Source organism: Phymastichus coffea, unplaced genomic scaffold, assembly GCF_024137745.1.
Source record: "Phymastichus coffea isolate CEN01 unplaced genomic scaffold, Cenicafe_Pcof_1.1 PCOF00293, whole genome shotgun sequence".
Taxonomy (NCBI): Eukaryota; Metazoa; Arthropoda; class Insecta; order Hymenoptera; family Eulophidae; genus Phymastichus; species Phymastichus coffea.
This window is the reverse complement of record NW_026707104.1, coordinates 9,948-32,361: the sequence shown is the minus strand read 5'-3', so window position 1 is coordinate 32,361 and position 22,414 is coordinate 9,948. Positions and strand designations below refer to the sequence as shown.

Here is a 22,414-nt window from a genome sequence, read left to right as displayed (position 1 = left end):
CGATCAAGTTTTGATTGCTACGTCGAGAGATTTACGAGCGGCTGACTCTTAAGCATGTGGAAGAAGACGATAGTAAGGCTTGAGTTTTTGCCGGAGCTGCGTCTATCTTAGACTCGTTCTCTTGGCGAGTGCTTCGGAAATGAGCGATCGGCCGGCGGTCCGTAAGTTGACGCACGCGAACGAACATCCCCAGGCGATATTTAAAAATGACCGTTGAAGAGCGGACGTGAATAGGGAAAAAAAGAGGAGGAACCAGAGCCGCAGAAAGGATATGGATTTTCCTCGTTGCGTGGCTTTCGCTTCAATTAGCGCTGCGCGCGAGCCTCCCAGCAACTGATCGCGTTAGCCCCGAGGAGACCAGAGGAATTGCCCGATGTAAGTGATTGGACGGAATTTCATTAGCCGAACCGTGGACTATCCGTCTTACACTCCATTCTTTTCCCGACGATGCCTCGAGTGATCCTTGAAATCAGCCAGCCTCGTCGCTGACTCTTCGCCATTGGAACGTCACTCGAACGATCGTTCGAAGCAGATAAAATTGAGTTGTGGGATAGGTGCAGTAGCGCCGAGCAGCCGACTGGATTCGACTGCCGGGAAAGGTCATCAATCTGCCGGCAAATCTAATCAGCAACGGTAACATGCCCGGCCCCATCAAAAGCATCGGCGACAATGACAAATCGGCGCTCGGCAGCGAAGCGACGAGTTGTCTGGATACGATGGCTATGATAGTCATGGAGCTTAAGTCGCGAAGCGTGCACGCGCAGCCGGCTCTGCTAGTTACAGAAGTTGCAGGGAGGCAGCTAGCACAATGGGAATAACTTTGCGGTATATATATACGCACACCGACGCGCTAGTGGCAAGCCCCCAACAACTAACAACTAAGACGTCTTCAAGAGACTTTGCCAGGCTCCCCGTGTACCTAGGTGTACGTGCATATGTGTCCATTATGCAAATTCCGCGCGGCGCGCTGCGCCGACTATTATAATAAGCACGAGCCGCCACCGCCGCCACCGCCGCCGCCGCCGCCGCCGCCGACGACGACGACGACGCTTGTCTATCTCGCTTCTGGAATTCAATTGCGGAGGGACGCGCGCCAAAGTCGATTAATCTCGCGACCATGTTTTTTCGAATTAGCGCCAGAGAGCGACAGTGTTTGCCGACGCTACAACGTCAACGAACATAGAAGCAGACGACGATCGATTCTCTCTCTCTCTCTCTCTCTCTCTCTCTCTCTCTCTCTCTCTCTCTCTGTCGTTCCCCTCGACGTTGTTGCAGCTGACTAACCGCAGCTGGCAGCGTTCAAGGAGCTGACCCCTCCAGATGTACGTATACGTATATATAACACACATGTATATCATATACATATACGTGTAAGCGGACGGTTCGCATTAATCAGTCTCGCGTACACTGCCGCGTGCCGCTGATTTTACGTTAAAAAGCAATTTGGTCATTATCGTGCGGCAATTTCAGGACCGAAATTCAGACCGATTATTATTGTTTGTCGGTTAACCGCGGCTAGATGGAGACGTGCAAGGGCCGTAATTTTCGACGCGGGCACGTAGCGTGCGCGAGGCGCATTTGCATGCCCCCGGAAATTGTCTTCTTTTCCGAAACTAAAGAGCACGCCGGGAGGCAGACGCGCACGCCCCCGCGAGCGCGCGGCGAACAGGGGAAGAGGAGCCGCGAGCCACGTGCCCTCGGATTCGTATGAAAATTGAATTTAATGGAGAGACGCGCTGGTCCCGGCTAACGCCCGGCGCGCCTTTCGGATGAATCGCGCGGGATACAAATAATGCATTAATTATCCGAGCGCCTGAATTTTCATGAGCTCGCTCCCAAGTTGAAAGGCGCGCGCGTTCACGCGGTCGTGCGTGATTTAGCGCTCCGGTCTAGCCAAAGCTGCGGGCGCTTGTTTTTCAAAGAGGCCAGCCGACGGACTGTCATTTTCTGCGCTCTTGCTTTTCTCGCGAATTAGTCGGATTACGTCAACGCAATGGCGCCACTCGACGTCCGACCAATTGCCTTTTTGAAAGCTTCCCGTAGCCCAGGTGCTAAAGGCTTCGCTCATGATACGCGTACCTTCGTTCAAGGATTTTCCTTGATCAGCCAAACGACAAACTATTCGACGACGTTACAGCATTGCTTGCGAGCTAATGGTTCGAGGGACAGAAAGACAGCCAGATCACAGTAGAATTCACGTGGATATAGCAAAACACAATCGACAGAGGCAGTTGAGCGCCCAAAGACACGTAGGAAGATAAAGCAATTAATATAGTTTCTTCTGGAGGGAATTCGATTCATCGTGGTGCGCGCGAAACGGACAAGATTAACGAGCGTCGTACACGGGGAGAGTCGGGAGACCCGCAGCAGCAGCAGCAGCAGCAGCAGCAGCAGCAGCAGCAGCAAGTAAGCAACAGCCGGAATCTGGCAAAAAGCTAATGAAAGGTTTTTGCATCGGACGAGATAACGTCAGATAGGGATTAAGCTTGCAAACTCCGAGCGATAAATCCTCGATTGAGCTCGAATGCACGTGTGAGCGTGCGTGCGGGCGGGCGGGTTGCGGAGGCCGCCGAGAGACCAAAAGGACAACGATCGCGACGAATGATAAAAGAGGGAAAGAAACACGAGGCCAGTGCGCCGAGAAGGGAAAATAATGAAAGCGGGAGAGGAGGGCAAAAAGAAAGCGCGATCCCGTGCGTGTTTCCCGCACGGCCCCCATGTTTCAAGCGTCCGAGGGCTTAATTCTTTTCTCTTCTTCGCTGCAAAGAGAGAAAAAGGGGTGAGATCGCGCGCGCACGTATCAAGCGCCTCGACTTTACAGTCGGAGAAATTCTCTCTTTTAGGGCCAAAATTACGCCGACGCTCGCGAGAAAGATGTTTCCCTATAAATTTATAGTTGGGCTTTTATGCGCGCGATTTCGCCGGAGATTCCCCCGCCAAGAAAGAATTGTCTGGTCTTCGTGCGAGCGAAAAGAAACCATCGCCGGCAGATCCATGAATATGCAAAACAAAGCAACTTGTGTAAAGCAGCTCTTAGCTCCGAGAGAGAGAGAGAGAGAGAGACCATTTTCACGCCAGCAGTTAATTAGCCCTGTAAATAGATCGTCATTGTCCTTTTTTCGTTGAAACAACAAGCGAGTATTCCGGATAATTAGCGTTTGCAAGCGCGCTCGTAAAAATCGTACGAGCCTCATTAATCACGCGGAGAGGGTAGCAGATAAGCATCAGCCTAGCCTCGGCAATCAATCGTTCGATTGACACGTCTGGAGTCCTCGCGTGCGACACGGCCAATCAAAACGCTCGACGCGGCGCCATCTACGCGATTACAACCTGCCGCGACGCCGCGATTTTCTCAAACAGTCCTTGTAATAAGTTGTCGTAAGAAGCGTTCAATGGACTCGATCGGACGGCAGCGACCGCGAAGTGAAACATTAACGTCCTCGTCAAGAGCTGGAAAGAGCGCCGAGGAAGCCGAGTAGCGCGCGGAGAGTGAGAGCAAATGTAAATCCGTTGTCCCGAACTCCTTGGCACCTTGAAATATTTAACGAGGATTATCGATTTGGAAAGCCTGCGAGAGTCGGCTCCGCGTTGTAACTGGGTCTGCTACTACCGCCACTAGCGCTAGTCGCGCAGAGACGTTAAATTCATTAGAGCCCTCCTCCCCTCTTACAACTGGCAAATTGCTCGCGCAGAGTATATAGTGTTAATATTAATTAACCAAGCAACCGAGTCCGCTGCCGCTGCGTCTCCGCTCGCGCGTATCCAGAATGAGAGGAAACGAGTCGCTCTCTCGAAAGGGGAAAAAGGAAAAGTTGCTACTCTGTGTGCACGGCGAGCAGCAGCGCCGGCTCTTGAAAAAGTCCGCATCTCTTTTTCTCCATCTCGAAAAATTTTTCGGCCGCTACTGTGCCGTCTGTACGCTCCTCTCTGTTTGAATGTCACGCGCGCGTCGCTTGATAAGAGAAGAGAGAGAAAGCCTGAAAAGCAAGTCGAGGCAGAGAGCCGCTCTATGGTTTTATTAAAATGCTACTCTCTTACATTTTATTTTGTTTGCTCGTCCGCCGCTTTCTCCTGCTTATTTGACATTGCTGCTTTACTTTTTACTCCTTTTTTCTCTCCGCGCGCCGCAAATATTTCCAGTCTAACAAATGTATCGCCGTCGCTGCCGCTAGGCAAACGTCAAGCATTTTCAATGCCCGAACAATCGTAGCAACGGAATGATCGATCTGCAGGACGAATGTTAGTGGGAAGTACCGATATTATTAGAATGTATCGTATGCAAAATTCATCATGAAAGTTAATCAATCGACATAGCAAAATTCAGTTCAAAATATCATTCCTAAACCCATCCAGGCAAAATATCTCATAATACATGCAAACTCGGACGGCGGCTCTCACTCTCTCTCTCTCTCTCTCTCTCTCTCTCTCTCTCTCTGCCGTTTACATTAACGAGCAACTCCAGATAGAAATTATCAATGACTTGGAGTGAACGCACTCGCAACCCTTCGGGGTTATCTTTTCGTTTTGCTCTTCCTCACTCGCTCTCTCCCGCACTTTTTTCGCAAACCTCGCTGTGCGAAAGAGGGAAGTGAATTATTAATACCCATTGGCTTCGCGTTTCTTGTGTATTTTACGAGCACGAAAAGGGGAATTGATTAAATAAGAGAAGGGCTTGGCAATTATCCCTTCAGCTAGACGATGCTTTTAATGGGGAAAGAGCTCCGTTTGGAAAATTTCTCGCTAAAAGTCTTCGTAGAGCTAATTTTTCCTTTCATTGGTTAAAAATTAAAAAAAAAAGGAGATTCGTCGATTAAAGAAAACCACAGGTGTGTGTGTGTATGTGCGCGCGCGCACGTGTGCCCGTGTACGAGCACGTGAAAAGAAAAGTGAGGCGACGTGGCTTGACATTTTTAATTTTCAGAAAAGGAAATTTGCACGCCCCAAAGAGACGATTCCTTTGAGCGTAGTAGTAGTAATAGTAATAGTCGTAGTAGTAGTGGTAGTAGTAGTAGTAGTAGTCGTCGTTGTCGTCGGTCAAGCCCTCGAGGTGACACGTTCTCCCTTTCTCTCTCAAAAGACTTTTTTTCGTCGCTCTACTCCCTCCGCCTGCCTATTCTGCATCTCTGAGGGGACCCACTCTCTCTCTCTCTCTCTCTCTCTCTCTCTCATTACTCTTTATCGTCACTTGCAGCCTTGCTCCAACGCTTTTTTCTCCTTCTTTCTCTTGCGAAAGCCAAGCCCAATAAGTGAATTGACTGTGCTTTGGCTTCGATTTCCATTCGCGATTTGTTCCCTCGGCGTGGCCCAGCAGTGACGAAGCGTGTATTTCAGCCGCTGGATTTGTTTCAGCGATTCGGCTCCGTGGGTTTATAAGATGGATGGCTGTCGCTTTCGGGCATTGGCTTTTGTCTGCGCCCTACACTAACTTCCTGCTTGGGAGGAGCTACGTGAGTGTAGGATTTAGTACAGCTGCGATAAAAATTACGGTGACAACTATTGTCCGCGACCAGTGAGAGGAATGCGCAAAGTAATTTCAAGTTCAAATTCAAATTTCTTTAGGCGCATGTCGATATTGAGTAGATACGAATCGAATCAAATAAATGATGAGTAATGTTATCGCTAGGTGGGTGCTCAGATAAGCTGATAGCTGCCATGAAAATTTTCGCTGAGAACGTTTCAGACTATTCGTTAAAATTTGATTTTGCAATGTTGTACTATTGAAAGTTTTTCATTCTACAAAATGCAATTAATAATGTCGAGGATTACGTTGGGTAAAAATAAAAAATGTATGTTCCAGCAAGAATCATATTAATAACCACGTATCCAGACTATTAGTTATCCTATTCACCAACTAATCTTGGCCCGTTATCTCACCGCAAACTTGCGCAGCAACGACTTTGGCCTTATACACATAGGCCTCCCAAAATTGAAAGTCGCGTCTCTTCGCCAAGTGCACATCTATCTTGGTTATTGGACACCCGCGTGATTTGCGAGTGCAAAATTCCGGAAAAGGACACAAGTAAGATTCATGACGAGCGCGACCCTTTTCAAAAGAGATATATATACATAAGAACAAGCACAGCGGCAGCAAAACCTTCATCTCTTTTGTTTCTAGCTAGCTTTTTCTTTTTTCTGCTCCTGGGCCAATAACTCGCGGACGTTCTTTTGAAATTTTAATGAAGCGTGCGCCGCGCGAGCTTGCCTCTTTAAATAAGTACGAGAGACGCCGACGCTTTCACCAGACTCTCGCTTTCCCGGCGTTTTAACGGAATTTATTCGCGAGTTTTTCTTTTGACGGCAAAATATTGAATAGCTCTAAGGGCCTCAAGCTTTTTGTCCATTAATTATTCATTGAATAAATTTTAAAAGAGAAAGAGATTACTCGAGTCTCGGGAGAAATTGAAAAAGAAAATTGCGAAACAATTTTTGACCGGCGAGGCTCCACGCGAATTACACGGCGATCGATTGACTTCTCGCTGTTCGTTTAGCGAGCACAAAAAACCTCAACTGTGAACGGTTCTTTTTTTCGCTCATCGCAACGATTGCAGTGGCAGCAAGCTCTCTCGCTCGCCCGCTTTTATCGTGGTTTCGGCCCGATCGCTGCGGTTGAATGAAATATTCACGCTGTCCCGAGGACCCACTGCGCTGAAGTGCGGCTTCATTATTTCGGCGCGCGCAAATGCTTCAGCCTCTTCCGACGACGTACATTTGCGAAAGGCTCAATTTGCTGCTATTTCAACTTTTATGAGCCTCCCCCTCAGCACTGTGTGCGTTCAGTTTTCTCCCCCGTACTCGCATGCTTTCAATAAAATTTGCAACGAGGAGATTTCATGTATTCGATTATTCGTATTTTTCGTCTTAATTTGTAAGCATGCTCGAGCGCATCGGTAGTTTACCCTAAACAACACTTGAAACTAGTATCTATCTTGAGTTGTTTTTATTTTTCAATTTTAGTCGCATAAAACGAATACGCAATTTATATTTCGATTGAAACAAGGCAGCTTTAGATAATACCAAGTACGATAGAAAGAAATTATCAAAAAAAAACAAATCAACACATTAATTGTTTATGCCTGCTGACGAAAGATTAATTAAAAATGCATTACAGTCTGAATCGTTAATTAGAGCTAAAATGTAAATTGTGCAATAACATACTTGGGAGCAAAGATGTCATAAATTATCATGATTCACGAAGAAGAGACTCAAATTAGCAGAGAGTGTATGTTTAAACACGCAAGCAAATGAGCCTCTTCGAACATTAATAAAAGTTAAGGATGCGCGCGCGCTCGATAGGCCAATACAATAATAATCGATCGCTCATTTGAAGGAAAAGCATCAAATGTAGAGTAATGGTTCGGGAAAAAGCCTTATCTTATCGTAGCGAACGGCCCGGAGATATACCTAGAAAAGAAGTAAAGAGAGAAAAAAGGCAAAGTACGAAGCCTTATCAATAAACGTATTTCGAGGCAAGTAGAAACTTCTTATTAATAATCTTATCAAAGAGAGAGAGAGAGAGAGAGAGAGAGAGAGAGAGAGAGAGAGAGAGAGAGAAGCTCGCGGCACGCTATAGTAGCACAAGTTGCAACACACGGAGCGGCGGTAGAGAGTTGTCCGAGACTATTCCGCAGCAAGCGCACGCGAGTCTTTCGAGATGTGCCAAGAAGTCGAGTGTACGTGTAAAAGTGCATAGGAACCAACTCGAATCGACCGACAATGAACATCGACAGTACGGGTTTCTTTTCCTACGTCTTCTCCTCGTGGCTGACGAAATATTTGTGGAAAGCTTACAGAAAAGGGATCTTCTTATCTGACCTACCTCCTATTGCGCCGTTAGACAGCTGCTCTTGTAATGCACAAAAGTAAGTGTAAAAATAAGTAAGTAAGCTCTGCTCGTCAGGGACATACCTGGAAAATCGTTATTTTTTATAGATTTGAAAATTTATGGAATGACGAGTTACGATTACGAGGTCCAACCTCAGCCTCGTTGTCACTTGTCGCATGGAGATTTGTGTGTTTTCGCGTTCTTATCTCGTGCGTATTGAACGTCGGTTCGCAGATCATAAACTTTACGATGCAGGTAATGCAGTGCAATGTCGAGTATTTTTTTTCAAAGTATGTCAATGCAAATTTACGATGCGTCAGACGGTGATGCTGAGACACTTCCTGGAGTTCCATGAGAAAGTCGAGGATAATTTCTTTTGGGGTATGCACTGGGTGGTTTACATTGTTGGCTTCGATTTACTACAGATGATTCTCTACAGCTGGGGTGATATAATGAATAAGAGAACTGCCTTAAGACTCAAGTCCGTGTGTCTGAGTCTTTTGTTCAAAAGAGTCCTACATCTGAATAATGTCAATGCGAATAATACGCGAAAGGTATGCGCATTCCAATTGGATTACTTTGAGTGTTTTGGAAATTGAAATATGATTGTGTAGCTTATAGAAATGCTGACAAAAGACGGGCAGAAAATTTATCATGCAGTTGATTCAGCAGCATCGATAATCGTAGGTCCGATTGTAGCGCTGTGTGTAGTGATTTGCAGCTCATTATGGTTAAATTCAGTAGCCGTACTTGGTCTCATTTTATTTCTAGTGCTTTACGTTGTACAGGTAAAACATTTTCAAAATTCTCAAGTGGAACTGGTAAAAAATTTTATGCTTTTATCTTTAGTATTGGTTTGTATATTTGGTAAACTATTGCGAGGAAAATGCGAACGAATACACAAGAGAAAGAATACAAAAAACAGTTGAGATAATGGAAAATATAAAACTAATCAAAATAAATGGCTGGGAACAGCATTTCATTCAAAGTATATCAAGTGAGTTTGAATAGACAATAATTTCTGACTTATCGCGCGAAAAGTAAAAAAAATGTTATTCAAAGATTTTTCCTAGATATACGCAATAAGGAAGGCAAATGGCTTTGGAAGCTGTCTTACGTCAAAAGTCTTAACTCGTCAACGATGGATGCTCTTCCAGTCATTGCTATAATAATGATGTTTTTCCTGCATGGTACTGTCGGCTATAACTTGAAAGTTTCTATAGTATGTTCGTCCTCAAATGAAATAAATCAAATGCTAAAGCTTAATTTTTTTAAACTAGCGAATTTTTAAGGTTTTTCCTATTTGTGTGGTGATAATGGTGCAAATGAATGGAGCTTTTAGATCGATAAAGCCATCCCTATCGCGACTGAGAGAATCATTAGAAATTTTCAAAAATATCAAGGTATTACAAAAAATAGTACGCATACAACAAAAACGCTTAAAACTGTCTATTAATTTTTGATAGGGTGGCTTGTTGATGGAAGATACGAGTTGTCATCCGACAAAACCTTACGAACCGTCACAAGCAGTAGCTATAGTTAATGGAACTTTTGTTTTCGACATTCGTAAAAAACAAACTAACGAAAATGAGAAAAACCGTACCAAGTAAGTATAGCTAGTGAGATAAGTGTGGGGCAAGCAAAAAACGGATTCAAATCTATTTATTTCAGAGATGAATTCATAAATAAAGACAACGCCACTGAGAATGAGAAGTTGAAACTCAATCCGCCGACATTCGAGCCAAAGCGCATAGAAATATTAACCAATATAACATTTAAAGCGAAGAAAGGCCAACTAATTGGAATCTGCGGTAGACCAAGCAGTGGTAAATCGTCGCTGCTGCTGTCGGCACTAGGTCAAATCAAAATGATTAATGGCCAACTTATGAGGCAAGGTAGCTGTGCGTATGTGGGACAAAAAGCATGGCTTGCCAATGCCACAATCAAAGAGAACATTCTATTTGAAGAAGTTTATGATGCGAAGAGATATTACGAGGCACAAGTAGTTTGTCAATTGAGACAAGACATAAGGACTCTAACTGATGGTGACGAGACAGAAGTCGGTGACGATGGCGTTGACGTTACAGAGAGCTTCAGGCAGAGAATTGCCTTGGCTAGAGCTTTCTATGCTGACAGGTTTGTAAGAGTGATCATTTATAAACGCAGAGATATTCTATACTTCAACATTTTCATTAGGGATATATACTTCTTGGACGATCCACTGAGTTCGATGGAAGATAAAATCAGCAGTGAAATATTCGAGGATCTTATCATTCGAGCACTGGCTGAAAAAACCATTTTGCTGGTGACGCAAGAACTCGAGGTACATTTTTATGTTTACAATCTTGATTGTTCGTCATGTTCTGTGTCGATAAAGAGATGCAACGTGGCACGTGTGTAGACAGTTTCTTATTGCAGTATTTGGATAGATGCGATTACATGTACATTATACGTGACGGCAAAATAGCGGAACATGGAAGACATAAAGATTTGATGAGGTTGGGGAGAGAGTATGCCTCTATGGTGAAAGCTGCTGCCACCGATGATGCAGAAGATGGTTATGTTGACGAGTTAGTATCGTTTCAATTCACCATTGAAAAAACTTTGTGATTACAAGAGATGTTCTTGTTTCAGTATATTGAATGAAGAAGAGGAAAATTATTCTCCCGAACGTAGACAATCTGTTTTAAATATAGATTTTCCAACGAATAAATCAATTGAAGAAGACGAGGAAGATGATGACAATTCAGAACCTCAAGGAATACCACCAAAGATTTATCTAGTATATATCAAATTTCTTGGCAGCTACTTCTTACTATTTTCGGTAATAATGTCATACTTGATATACTCAGGTATGCAAGTTTTTAGTTTATGGCGTCTTGCAGCGTGGATACAATTGATATGTAAGGTGAGTAAATTAGATATATCGTTACGAAGAAACCAAACTTTCTTCAAGATCAGATTGGTTATTTTTTCTAGAATAGCGTTCTATTGCTCACCGACAAATATTATCTTCTTGCGTACTACCATAATTTGTTTGGATTTTGTTCTATTCTCATTATTATTGGTTGCATAGTGCAAAGTCTTGCTGTACAATATGCGGCAGTTAAGATTGGTCGTAATGTACATACCGAATTAATAAATAAATTAGTATACTCCCCGATGAGAATTTTTGATTTTTCATCGAAAAGAATGAAAAAATTATTTTCATATGACCTGTATAATAGTAAGTGATCTTAAATCGTTTAACCTAATCCTATTATATAATATTAATTAAATGTTTCTTCAGTCAGTCTTCAACTACCATTAAAATTAGATAGAACTTTGAGATACATGGCATTAGGCATCACGACATTTTTTGTACTAATTAGTACGATTCCATGGTTCAGCAATTATGTTGTATTTACTAGTCCAATATTCTATATTACGGGAAAAATGTACATGTTAGTATGCAAACATTCTACTACTTCAGATGAGAATGAGTTTGTGAATACAATATTCTCATATTTTGTTAACTTTATTATTTTTAAGAATCGGACGCAAAAATTTCAAACATTTGGAATACCAAATGAAAATGAAAACAAATATGTTTCTCGAAAACACTATGCAGGGATTGAGTACTATCCGTACTTTCAAGAAAGAAACTGACTTACTGAGCAAGTAATTCATCTATTCAATAATTGAAATCATTTTTGTATGATGAAACAATCAACTTTACACAATATAATCCTCCTAGGTATCAAAATATAGTTGATATAAATACTGCATGTTGCTTCATCAAAGGTGTATCCGAAAGATGGTTATTAGTGAGACTGCAGTTAATGTCGACAATTTTTATACTCGTTGCATCCACTGTGATTATTATTTTAGAAAAAGAAATATCACCAACAATGTCTGGTTTAACATTCATTTATATTCTGACAATACCGAACGTCATGCGAATAGGAATGCGATACTTTTTGAAAATCGAATCAAGTCTTCACAGCGTGCAAAATATCTGTAGCAATACCGAGGTAAGAATCTTTCTTATCTCATACAATTTGAATAGTAAGAAATATTATGTGATCGAGTACTTGTGTCATTACGCAATTAAAGCCAGTTCAATTTTGGAATTGAATATTTTATGATGTCGATAAAAAAAACGTTTTAGATACTTATTGACGAAGTTAACGATAAGATTGTTACTGTACTACCCGAACTCGAGTGGCCAACGACGGGTACGATAGAATTTGATAAAGCAGTATTAAAATACAATAATAACGATGAAGAAGATGTTTTAGATTGTGTTTCATTTTCCGTTGGCGATGGTGAAAAAATAGGTAAATGAATACCAGAATCTGTTTAATTGAGAACAAATGATCTCACATCTTTAACTTATTTTCAGGTGTATTGAATTTATCCGGTTCTGACGAGAACGCTTTAATTTTAGCTTTATACAGACTTTATGAGTTGAACAGCGGATCAATAACCATTGACAAGGTAGATTTATCAAAAATAAGTATCAAATTATTGAGAAGCCGATTGTCTATTGTTCCTCAAGATCCAATATTCTACGGCACAATTAGGTAACAATTGGACAAAATATAACTGTAAATCAGCACATTCAAAAGTACATTTTATATTGACTATAGGTTTTTCTTGGATCCAAAAAAACAACATACAGATGCCGAATTATGGAATTCGTTAGAAAAAGTACATATGAAAGATAGAATAGCAGCTTGCGCGTCGCAGCTCCATTACACAATCGATGGAAAAACTTTTAACGTAATTGAAAAGCAACTGCTGTACCTTGCGAGAGCTTTTCTTAGTCAAAATAAAGTAAGACGAACAAATGTTACAACATTTTGTTATCGGTCTAAATAAATGTTTAAAAAATGTTACAGATACTAGTATTAGAAGAATGCGAAGCGCCTGAATCATTAACTGGATTAGTACATCAAGTAATTGAAAAGGAATTCCCCGATGTAACAGCTTTGCTTATTACTCGCAGATTGAGGACAGTTTTATCGTGTAATCGCGTTCTCGTTATGGATGGTCGTGGAGTTTTAGAATTTGACAAGCCATCGTCACTGTTAGCTGACCCAAATTCCAATTTGAAACAGACAATGGTCAAAATCGAAGAAATGAACCGAAGAATGTGAACGACAATTCAATGTTAGTTTATATTTTTATATATAGAAAAATAATATGATATCAATAAAAAGTATCAACAGAGAGAAGGAACCACACGTATCTATCTCTTATCGTAGGTGAAGCCTCTCGTGCGCTCTGTGCAAACATCGCGGCATTACAATAACAAAGTGAACCGCGAGCGAGCGACCGCTAACGACGACATTAATATCGATATTCGCCACACGAATAAAAGCCCTGAGCGCATATATGAGGAGCGTGGGCACATTTAGGGAAATGTTTGCCTTGTACGCCGAGTACAATTTCCCTTCCCACGGGATGTGTTGCACAAATGCCCGCCGGCACTTTTTCAATGTACTACCTACTGCTGCCACCACTGCTGCCTGCTTCAGGATTACAGAAGCTTCTGCTGCATGGGAATTCAATGAGGCCAAATCTATTCTGCGGTTTGCAGAGCATAAGTTTTTTCCATTTTGGTAGATAATGCGATATTGATTGCATAATTACTTGAAAATTTTTTATTATGTTGAGTCGATATTTCGTTCTATACAACCTTTCAAGCAAGCTGACAATTATCGTGCTAAGCATCAATAGGAAAATTTAAATTGATAAACTATACACATGCATTGGCTCTTTAGTTGAAATGTAGCACATTTTGCTCTATATTCAGGCAATATTGACTTTATCGAGAATCACTTCATTGAAATCCATTAACAGATACACGTTTATTTCGCTTACTCTATAGGATTCCCAAATACAATCTATTAAATCTTCAAATATATACTTATAGTATACGTATATATATAGTTCACAAATTCAATATTCAAGCCAATTTCAATTTAATATGTAATACTGACAGGAAATATAGAATAAAAGATGAGTTGTAAATGCTGTAAAGCGGAATTTCCCGATATTGTTTCAAAGAGGAAAAAAGATGAGAAAGAAAAAAGGAAAAAAACAAGAAACTGGCATTAAAAAATTCCCATTAACGACGTATTTCTTTTCTTCCATTGTTTCGTCTCGCTCTCTGGGATCGCTTCGAAGCAGCCCCGTCTCCCACGTTTTAATTAAAAGTTTCTCATTATTCCAGTTGTTTGCGAGCGCCGGAAAGTATAAGTTCAAGATGTTAAAAAAAATTTTTTTACCGCCTCCTTTTTATTTTTAATTCCTCGAAAAAGAAAATAAGCTCGAGCTCAGCTGCTGTCCCCTCGACTTTACACAAGAGAAATATGCATTGCTATAACTGTGTTAAACTTTTACAATATAACGTGATATTTATGGTTCGGTAACTACGAATATATAATTTCTGTCAAAAAAGAAATGCCAAATAAATATATTTTCAGCTCTTTTGTTGGTATATATAACTGCTGTAGAGTGAATGTAGAAGTATTAATAGGCAATTCCAGCGACAATTCACAGTCAAAAGTTTTGTCTCTCTGGTGAAACGACCCATCATCAAAGGAGTTCTATTTGTTTTAGTACAACAAAGCCACGCATCATAAATAGCAAGTCGAATGAAGCGTCCAATAAATGTCGACAAAAGATATTTTATCAATCATGTGAAAAACGTTATTCTCCACACTCTTTGACATTTTAAGCATCATATCAAGTTTCCCTTATACCCAAAGGAAAAAAACAACGAAGATGGAAAAAAAGAAAAGTAAGCCCAGAAGTTAACAGAATGAATTAAAATTGTTTTTCGATGTGAAAGAAAAATATTTACATGCAACGCCTATGGGTGAACAAAGTTTGTGTGTCTGGCGACTGTAAACAAATAAAGGGAAGAGAAAAAAAGTCGTGCGCCAAATGGCGAGTACAAAACATTCGAATGATTTCGACTACAGTGTAAATACATTTCTGTTTGGATTAGCACGGAAATTCGGTTGCTGCTGCACACTCAGTTTATACGAATAACATTTGAATTGCCAGTTAATTACAATTCAATCGCGATTTTATCACTACCGAGTTGCTCCCGTGGAATATGGTTTTCCCGTACGATGTCGACCTGGATTTAAACAAAATAAATTAGATTCGCTAGCGATGTAAAACATTGATTTACCGTAAGCTGTTGACAAACAGTCCTAACATTTCGTAAATAAAGTCATGAATATTTGCCTTGTTTCGCGGTTGATAGAATTTTATTTTCTTTCTATGAATTCCAGAAAATTCTAAAATTCTATATTAATAACTAACCAGCTTTACCTTACGACATCTCATTTCAGTAGAACACGTAAAAGCACTGATTTTCCGTCCTACTATTATCCACCACTACCGGGAAGAAAAAAAGAAACGAAAGAGAGGGAGGGAGAGAGAGAGAACGAAAGAAATGGAATCTTATTATCTCGCGGCTGCAGAGCATTGAGTTTATTTTGCGTGAAGAAAATTATGAGCAGACGTTCCTTTCGTGCTGTATAAAGCGGTAGCAGCAAAACAAAGGAAAGTCGCACTTCTTTTATTATTCGCCGTAGTAGCCTGAATGTAGCAACGCAGAAAAATGTCGAGAGTAACGAATTCCAAGCGTTGAATTGCGTTTCTGATCACGTTCCCACAATATTGAATCCGTTAATTAGCGTTATGAGCCGGGTAGAGAGAGGGAGAGAGAGAGAGAGAGAGAGAGAGAGAAAGAAAAAGAGAGAGAGAAATTGAGAAACATATATATCCACATTGAGCTTCGTTTGCACGTGACGACATGGTATCACCAGCAATAGCAACGTATTTTTTTCCCTACCGACAATTCGAAAAATTTACATATTACTCGTACACCATTGAATGAACATGCTGGCTACGAAATTTTACGTTACACTAGTCGTGTCTGCGCGTTCCGAACTAAATGATTCAAGAAGCAGTATGGAAATTTTGGGAACTACGTGAGACGAAAATGTGTGCGTTCCTCCTTGTATTTAGTGTGTGTATATGTGTTGGAGACCTGAAACTCGAGACATGCCGCTAAATCATGCCAAACTTCATCTAGAATTATGCAAGTTTTCTCTGATGTATGAACAGTTAGAGTGTGGAAGTAATATCTTCCTGCTGTCGCGCGCACATATTACATGTCGTCTTGAACGTTTTAAATAACAGAGCAGTTCAATTCTGGAAATAAAGCTTCTTTTGAAAAATTTCTATATTTTGTACTTATTCAAAGTAATTACAACCAATAATTATAATCACAAAACAAGTGAAACCACACTTATTGAAGTTATCCATACACCCAATCAGCATCGGTCATCCAATCTTCCTTAATCATGTCACTGCCTTTCTCGCCAATCATCATTACAACCGCATTGATGCCACCTCTCGTAATTGCGGGCATTACCGAGGCATCGATAACCCTCAATCCATTGATACCATAAACTTTGAGTCTCACATCAATCACGGCATCCTCGTCAGATTTAGGACCCATTTTGCATGACCCCACAGGATGATAACTCGTCCACGATGTCTTTTTAATTAAACATTCGAAGTACTCTCTCGTACTGTCGTTGAAATTTCCGCACGGTTCGTTTTTCACTTTGATAAAACCATGGGTTTTGAACGATTGAGTTTTGATGATTTTTCGAGCATGTAACATTCCTTCGATAAATCTTTCAACGTCATCGGATTCGACTAAACTGTTGAGAAAAATCAATGGCTGACTCCACAGTGGGTCTGTGGAATTCAACCTCACATAACCACGACTCGTAGGCTTTACAAGAACAACATACATGCCTACTCGATTAAAATATGACGTAGCGATTGACGAAATCCCACTTGCACATTTGTTATCGGATAAGGTTCCGGCAAAACCAATTTGAACATCAGGAACACCATGGCGTTTCTCAAAAGATGTTTGTAAGAAGGCAATTGTCGTTTGCATTCCAGTAGCAGCCAGTCTACCTTCGTGGGTACTCATCCAATACATCAAATCGTTCTGAATCCTAGGTAAATTAAACATAGTTTTAGATTCATTTTTCAGGTCAAAAGTAAAAGGCAGCACAATGGTGTGCTCGTGCAAATTACGTCCAACTGGAGCATCTTGAATTATATCGATATTTGCTTCTCGAAGATGATCAGCTGGTCCTATACCAGACAACATCAATAGCTTTGGAGAATCAAAGGCACCAGCTGATAAAATCACTTCCTTACTTACTTTGACTTTCTTCATCTTGTTTGTCTTCAAATCGAGATACTCCACTCCAGTTGCAGTTCTCGTCACTGGATCTATAATTATCCGAGTTACACGAGAGTTTGGCGAGACGGTTAGATTAGGTCTTCTACCGCGAATAGGTCTTAAAAAAGCTCCATTACTACTTAAACGACTACCACGAATAGAAGTGTATTGTTGTTTTGCAGTGCCGATTTGAAATCCGGTATTGTAATCGATTTCGTTCAAGCCAAGCTCTTTCCACGCTGATATAATTACGTCGCTGTATTTGTTAATATAAGGAAATTCTTCAACCTTAACATAACCACCAGTAGCGTGGTATTTTAAATCTGCATCGGGAATCTAAAATATTGTACAATGAAAAATGTAATAATATAACCGTTACATATTTGCTTGTAGAAACTCACTCTGATATCCTCGGATTTTTTGAAGTACTTCAAAACACTGTCGAAGCTCCAACCTTCATTTCCAAGGTTCTGCCAGTCGTCAAAGTCTTGCTTATTGCCACGGGAATAAACCATGTCGTTGATAGAACTTGATCCACCCATGACTTTTCCCCGAACTAAACTACATGATCTGTCTTTATCAGCACTACATATCACAGGTTCTGGTTGACTTGTGTAACCATATGTTATGCTACTTGTCCTCAAAATTGGCCATAATCCTGGAATACCCGTTATCGCAGGTTCCTCGTCACCAGTTTCTAATAGTAATATCTGGATTTTTCCATTTTACAGAATTTCAGTATAAGGCATTCAGTGACATCTCGGAAGAAACGGATAAGTTCGAATTTTATGAAAATTGATCCAACAAGAAATTCTTACTGTTTCGGTAGCATTTTTTATCATATCTTATGTAACAGGATCAAAATTGAATCTAAATTTTTGAAAATCACTATGCATAATTTGTCAAATCGTTTTTCTTAAAAATCCTATTCAACAGAATCATTTAACTCGACTGAAAGTCCAAATGTATTCACCATATAAGTATAAGTAATTATTACTATAATATTATAACTTACTGTTAACTTGTGTTTTATTATGTTTTATTATATGTACTCGAAGAAGCTAGATACATTTGAACAGAGAAAATTGAAAGTCTATCGTTTAATAATCATGATAATAAATTTATCGACTTGTAAAGTCTTTCATTTTAAGTGAATCTCCATTAAGTGCTATTATTTTCTTTATCATGCATCTCATAATCTCAAATCTAAACTCCAGAAAGTTTTCGTTTACATAATATGTTATTTATTTTTTATTTTTTCATATTTCATAACCTTATATTTATATGAAAAAAATTAAGTTTTCCATGTTGTTCTCATAATTAGAGCGAACAAAAATCATTTTGAAAGGACTCATTTTCTATGCTAGAATATGTACTTGGGAATGAGTGGAACTATTTTTTCATTTTAAAAAATGATTTTTCTGGAAATAAAAAATTTTTTTAATAAAATTCGAAAAACCTACTTGTGAAATATAAAGAAAATTGTATTAAAAAAGTAATTCAGTCATTACAAAAAAAAAAAAAGATTCCAACGAAACACACAAATCCTTCCAATATGAAAATAAGATATTATACAAATAGTAACTTGTGAAATGTAAATTTGAGATTTTTATATCCATAATAAAGAAAATAAAAGCGTTTATCAAGTATTTTAGGATGAAAAAAGTCTCAAATCAATATTATTATTAGGATTAATTATATATGACAATAAATAAGACTTTACATTTTTCCTGATTAGCCTAATCTGGGCCCCTTAACTATCTTAGCTGCATAGATAAGTCAAAGAAACTCTAAGATAGACGTTAAATTAGGAAAAATGCATAATCGGTTAGAATATTCAAAGAAATCAGTTTTGAACTAATTATCAAAAATATTTTAAAATTACGAAAAATGGATAATCGATTGTGAAGGGACATCACTCATATCTATGTACCTTCCAGTTCGCAATCTCGCTCAATCGATTAGCAACAACACAACCAGCACTTCCAGCACCAACGATGATGAAATCGTATTGATCTTGATGATCTGTTGGTTCAATGAACTTCGCGTCATAGGAAAATCCAAGATATTGTGTCAATAACGCGTAAAAAGTTAATACTTCCGCTTGACAGGCTCCAGTATAATTATTAGGTATCCAAGACATTTTGATTTTAAAAGATTAGTGTTTTTTGAATGAAGAACAGGATTTCCGCAGCCTGTCTGGATTGCGACTGACTGAAAAAACTAGGCTACGCTATCTTATTCGCCAGATTCAACGTCGGAGAAATTAATCTTAAGTGTTGAAGCAGGGCGATATAAAAAGATAAGTTGGGTGTCAGTTTTTAAGCTGTTTATATATTAATTAATTAACTTTGCATAGTTATATAATTTACATACATGTGACAAAGTGGACAAATATTAGACTAAGATAACACTCGCCTTTAACGTTGGGTTAATCCATCTTTGGCAATAAAAGCTAACATGTGTCATCGTTTTTGAGTTCTTTGCAAATTATGGGATAATATTTTACGAGTAGCGACAGTTATGAAAACAGATAATTTTCTGTAAATATATATATATAACGAAACCCATAAAAAAAAATCACTTTTCTGAGGCTTAGAGTCGCAACAGTTTATTTCTCATTAGGATTACCAGTTTTTTTCTCTTCTTATACAAAGTATATAGTGACGGAAAGCACTCGTAAACTTTAAAAACGTTGTCAGCAACTATTTTTTCGACATTTTCACGCTATTAAATGAAAATCAATAAAATGAAGCTTGAGTTCCTTTGCACATAACTTAAGCTGACAACAAGTTACAACATTTGCAAAAAATGATATAAACAGTAGAAGTATTGACAGATACGCAGCATTTGAAGGTATTGAAACTTTTTATTTTTACTTTACATATCACTTTTAAGAATTATAAATAGAGTGCAGTTGAAGTTATAAGCAAACAAGGTGGCGTTTTATTTTGGGACTTTTTCACATTGCCCAATAGTGTAAAATTATCAAAAAAATAGTGCCTGCGAAATTTTTTAACTTTCACGAGCATTTTTATTATTTTTTGTTACCACGTATCCCAAATAAGCCTCAGCAAACAACAAATGTTCGTAATTCTAGACCTCAGAAATGTGTACTTTTTAACGTATTGCATTATGTATTTAATAACTCCAATGACGTATTTTTGAAGGAAAGCACTTTTCGCGAGTAATGAAGAAATTCACACTGGTTCTACTATTATCATGGATCATCGGATACAGTCGAGGTATACGTTGAGACAATCGAAAACAATTGCACACATACATACATGTGTTTGTAGTACTAATGCACGAGCTCAACGATCAGTGGTGAGCTTCGTTTATTCCGGCTGAATAATTTTCAGCTGTAGCAGGCCAGCTACGAATTATGAACGGCAGTCCTGCAGATGTGGGTCAATTTCCTTATCAAGCTTACATTACCGATGATTTGACTGGTGCATGCGGAGCTTCGATTATTCACAAGCGATGGCTTCTTACCGCAGCACACTGCAGGTTCGAAACCAACATTGTTGCAATCACGTGAAAAGCCTGGTATATCTAAAAGTCATGTATCTTTTCTTTTACTCAGACTTTACGCAAGTCATGCTTACGCAATTGTTGGGGCTATTTACAAAACTGGTTTGAATGGGACGAGGTACAATTACGAGAAGTTTATTAAACATAGCAACTTCGTTGTGAGTGTAAGTAATTTTATTTGTATAAAATGCAATGAGTTTTGCTTATCTAGATGAGTATGCGGGACGCAAATATAACCGTCTCAATCGCTCAATATTGCTGAACGAGCGTAAGTTCTTCCAACATTTCAGCAAAGGAGAAACAGGGTTTCGAATGACATTGCTCTTATTCGTCTCAGCAAAGATATACAGTTTACAAAGCACGTGCAGCCAATCAAATTAGCGACAGACCCATGGAATGATTACGCGAACGTTTCGGCAACGTTATCGGGATGGGGAATTCGAAGCGTAAGTTGACGAAACCATCGTAACGTTCATCAAAATTATTATTTTTACGAATCATAGCCTCGCGGAGGATTGACATCGTCTAGGTTGTACTATGCTTCGTTGAAAGTCATTGGCGAAAATGAATGCGGACAACTATGGCGAACGGTGATGGACAATCAAATTTGTACTGGCGGTAGCATTCACCAACCAGACAGAACCGCCGCTTGCATCGTAAGATTTTTCCGTTTATTTTCCTCTTCTAATGTCAGTGCGAGTTTACGCCTAAATTCTCGTCAGGGTGACTCAGGAGGACCTCTAGTCTACGAAAACAGGCAAATTGGAGTTGCGTCTTACGGACATGGACTTTGCGGTGTATACCTGCCTGACGTTTACACTAGAGTTTCAAGGTATTTGTCGTGGATCGAGAAACAGTTGCAGTTTCACTCTGACAAACTATCATGGTGAAATACAAAATGAAGAAGATCATTGACTAAAATAAAATTTGAGAAAGAAACGTGTCTTTTGGATTCCAAAATTGTTGTCGATCGTAAGCTGTCCAACCTCCGCGCGCAAAAAATGAAAAAGTGTCCATATATGTACACGGAAGATCGGCGGCACATGGCGCTGTATTTCTGCCGCTTTCGTAAATAAGAATGTGGGCGGGACAATCGGCAATACACTCTGCTCGTCTAGACGTCGCATCAGTCACGCATACACTGCACGTAACTACGTAAGTGTATCTCTGGCACGGACTTGACATGTATGCACGGCGTCCGTAGTCGTCGTCGTCGTCGTCGTCGTCGTCGTCGTCGTCGTCGTCGTCGTCGTCGATCGATTAATTAATCGCAGGCGGCGCGCTGGACGAGCGAGTGAGCGGCACTGGGGCTAATTGCGAGATAGCCAAACGTTGGCTGTAAATTCGCTGGCAGTTTCGCCACTCTGCATTTCCTGGGCCATTATTTCAAAGCCTCGCGCAGCCACGGACTTGATTAATCGGCGCGCGCATTTATTTACGAGGCCGCGTGCGCCTTTCTTCTCTTTGCTCGGCGATAATTGATGCAATGCTTAGCGCGGAGCAGTCGCGCCTATTAATTGCACGGGGAGCGAGTATCGTCTGATACGCACAGGCGTTCGCGCGTACCATCCGCACTTACATAATTAAGGCGCCACGCGCGCTGCGCCGCCGCCGCCGGTGCCGGTGCCGCCGACGCTGCGCCTCGTAAATCTTTGGCAGATCAGACACGCCAGCGCGCGGCTTAATATCCTTCCTCTTTAGCGCGCTAAAGCACGTCGGCTGCGGTAATCTCGCTGCTAGAATTGTCAAAGCGAGTAACAGTGATGGTCGCTGTAGGAGCG

The 22,414-nt window shown here is 40.3% G+C and overlaps 3 protein-coding genes across 6 annotated transcripts; 2 read left to right on the top strand and 1 right to left on the bottom strand.

Moving 5' to 3' along the window:
- Window positions 1-7,599: 7,599 nt before the first annotated feature.
- LOC131674743 (ATP-binding cassette sub-family C member 5-like) lies at window positions 7,600-16,040 on the top strand. 4 transcript variants are annotated; one of them, XM_058953579.1, is made up of 21 exons: window positions 7,600-7,859; window positions 7,930-8,077; window positions 8,143-8,376; window positions 8,437-8,610; window positions 8,672-8,819; window positions 8,896-9,044; window positions 9,115-9,225; window positions 9,289-9,428; window positions 9,494-9,958; window positions 10,019-10,145; window positions 10,241-10,392; window positions 10,457-10,730; window positions 10,802-11,048; window positions 11,112-11,265; window positions 11,354-11,482; window positions 11,559-11,835; window positions 11,973-12,141; window positions 12,207-12,387; window positions 12,454-12,640; window positions 12,706-12,976; window positions 13,072-16,040. In XM_058953579.1, the coding sequence occupies exons 1-20, from the start codon at window positions 7,714-7,716 to the stop codon at window positions 12,961-12,963; spliced, it is 3,870 nt and encodes a 1,289-aa protein (XP_058809562.1). In that variant the 5' UTR covers window positions 7,600-7,713; the 3' UTR covers window positions 12,964-12,976; window positions 13,072-16,040. The 4 variants fall into 4 exon arrangements, with proteins under 4 accessions (XP_058809562.1, XP_058809561.1, XP_058809563.1 ...); XM_058953578.1 differs by lacking the exon at window positions 13,072-16,040 and having other exon boundaries at window positions 12,706-13,038; XM_058953580.1 differs by lacking the exons at window positions 7,600-7,859; window positions 13,072-16,040 and having other exon boundaries at window positions 8,015-8,077; window positions 8,143-8,203; window positions 8,262-8,376; window positions 12,706-13,038.
- On the bottom strand, window positions 16,037-19,283 carry LOC131674744 (glucose dehydrogenase [FAD, quinone]-like). The gene is made up of 3 exons (XM_058953582.1): window positions 19,033-19,283; window positions 17,501-17,809; window positions 16,037-17,435 (listed from the first exon to the last, which is right to left on the bottom strand). Exons 1-3 carry the CDS (start codon window positions 19,240-19,242, stop codon window positions 16,149-16,151), a joined length of 1,806 nt encoding a protein of 601 aa, XP_058809565.1. The 5' UTR covers window positions 19,243-19,283; the 3' UTR covers window positions 16,037-16,148.
- A 422-nt stretch (window positions 19,284-19,705) lies between these two features.
- Window positions 19,706-21,566, top strand: LOC131674746 (chymotrypsin-2-like). Its single transcript, XM_058953585.1, has 7 exons — window positions 19,706-19,955; window positions 20,270-20,344; window positions 20,462-20,609; window positions 20,686-20,797; window positions 20,924-21,079; window positions 21,137-21,289; window positions 21,356-21,566. Exons 2-7 carry the CDS (start codon window positions 20,290-20,292, stop codon window positions 21,521-21,523), a joined length of 792 nt encoding a protein of 263 aa, XP_058809568.1. The 5' UTR covers window positions 19,706-19,955; window positions 20,270-20,289; the 3' UTR covers window positions 21,524-21,566.
- The last annotated feature ends 848 nt before the right edge of the window (window positions 21,567-22,414 follow it).

Coding starts and splice junctions, on each gene's coding strand:
- LOC131674744 (XM_058953582.1), bottom strand. CDS start 19,242: ATGTCTTGGATACCTAATAATTATACTGGAGCCTGTCAAGCGGAAGTA. Junction 17,810..19,032: donor GCGAGATTGCGAACTGGAAG/GTACATAGATAT, acceptor GGAAAAATCCAG/ATATTACTATTAGAAACTGG. Junction 17,436..17,500: donor AAAAATCCGAGGATATCAGA/GTGAGTTTCTAC, acceptor ACAATATTTTAG/ATTCCCGATGCAGATTTAAA.
- LOC131674743 (XM_058953579.1), top strand. CDS start 7,714: ATGAACATCGACAGTACGGGTTTCTTTTCCTACGTCTTCTCCTCGTGG. Junction 9,226..9,288: donor AAATTTTCAAAAATATCAAG/GTATTACAAAAA, acceptor AATTTTTGATAG/GGTGGCTTGTTGATGGAAGA. Junction 10,393..10,456: donor GAAGATGGTTATGTTGACGA/GTTAGTATCGTT, acceptor TTCTTGTTTCAG/TATATTGAATGAAGAAGAGG.
- LOC131674746 (XM_058953585.1), top strand. CDS start 20,290: ATGAAGAAATTCACACTGGTTCTACTATTATCATGGATCATCGGATAC. Junction 20,345..20,461: donor GATCATCGGATACAGTCGAG/GTATACGTTGAG, acceptor AATAATTTTCAG/CTGTAGCAGGCCAGCTACGA. Junction 20,798..20,923: donor ATAGCAACTTCGTTGTGAGT/GTAAGTAATTTT, acceptor CCAACATTTCAG/CAAAGGAGAAACAGGGTTTC.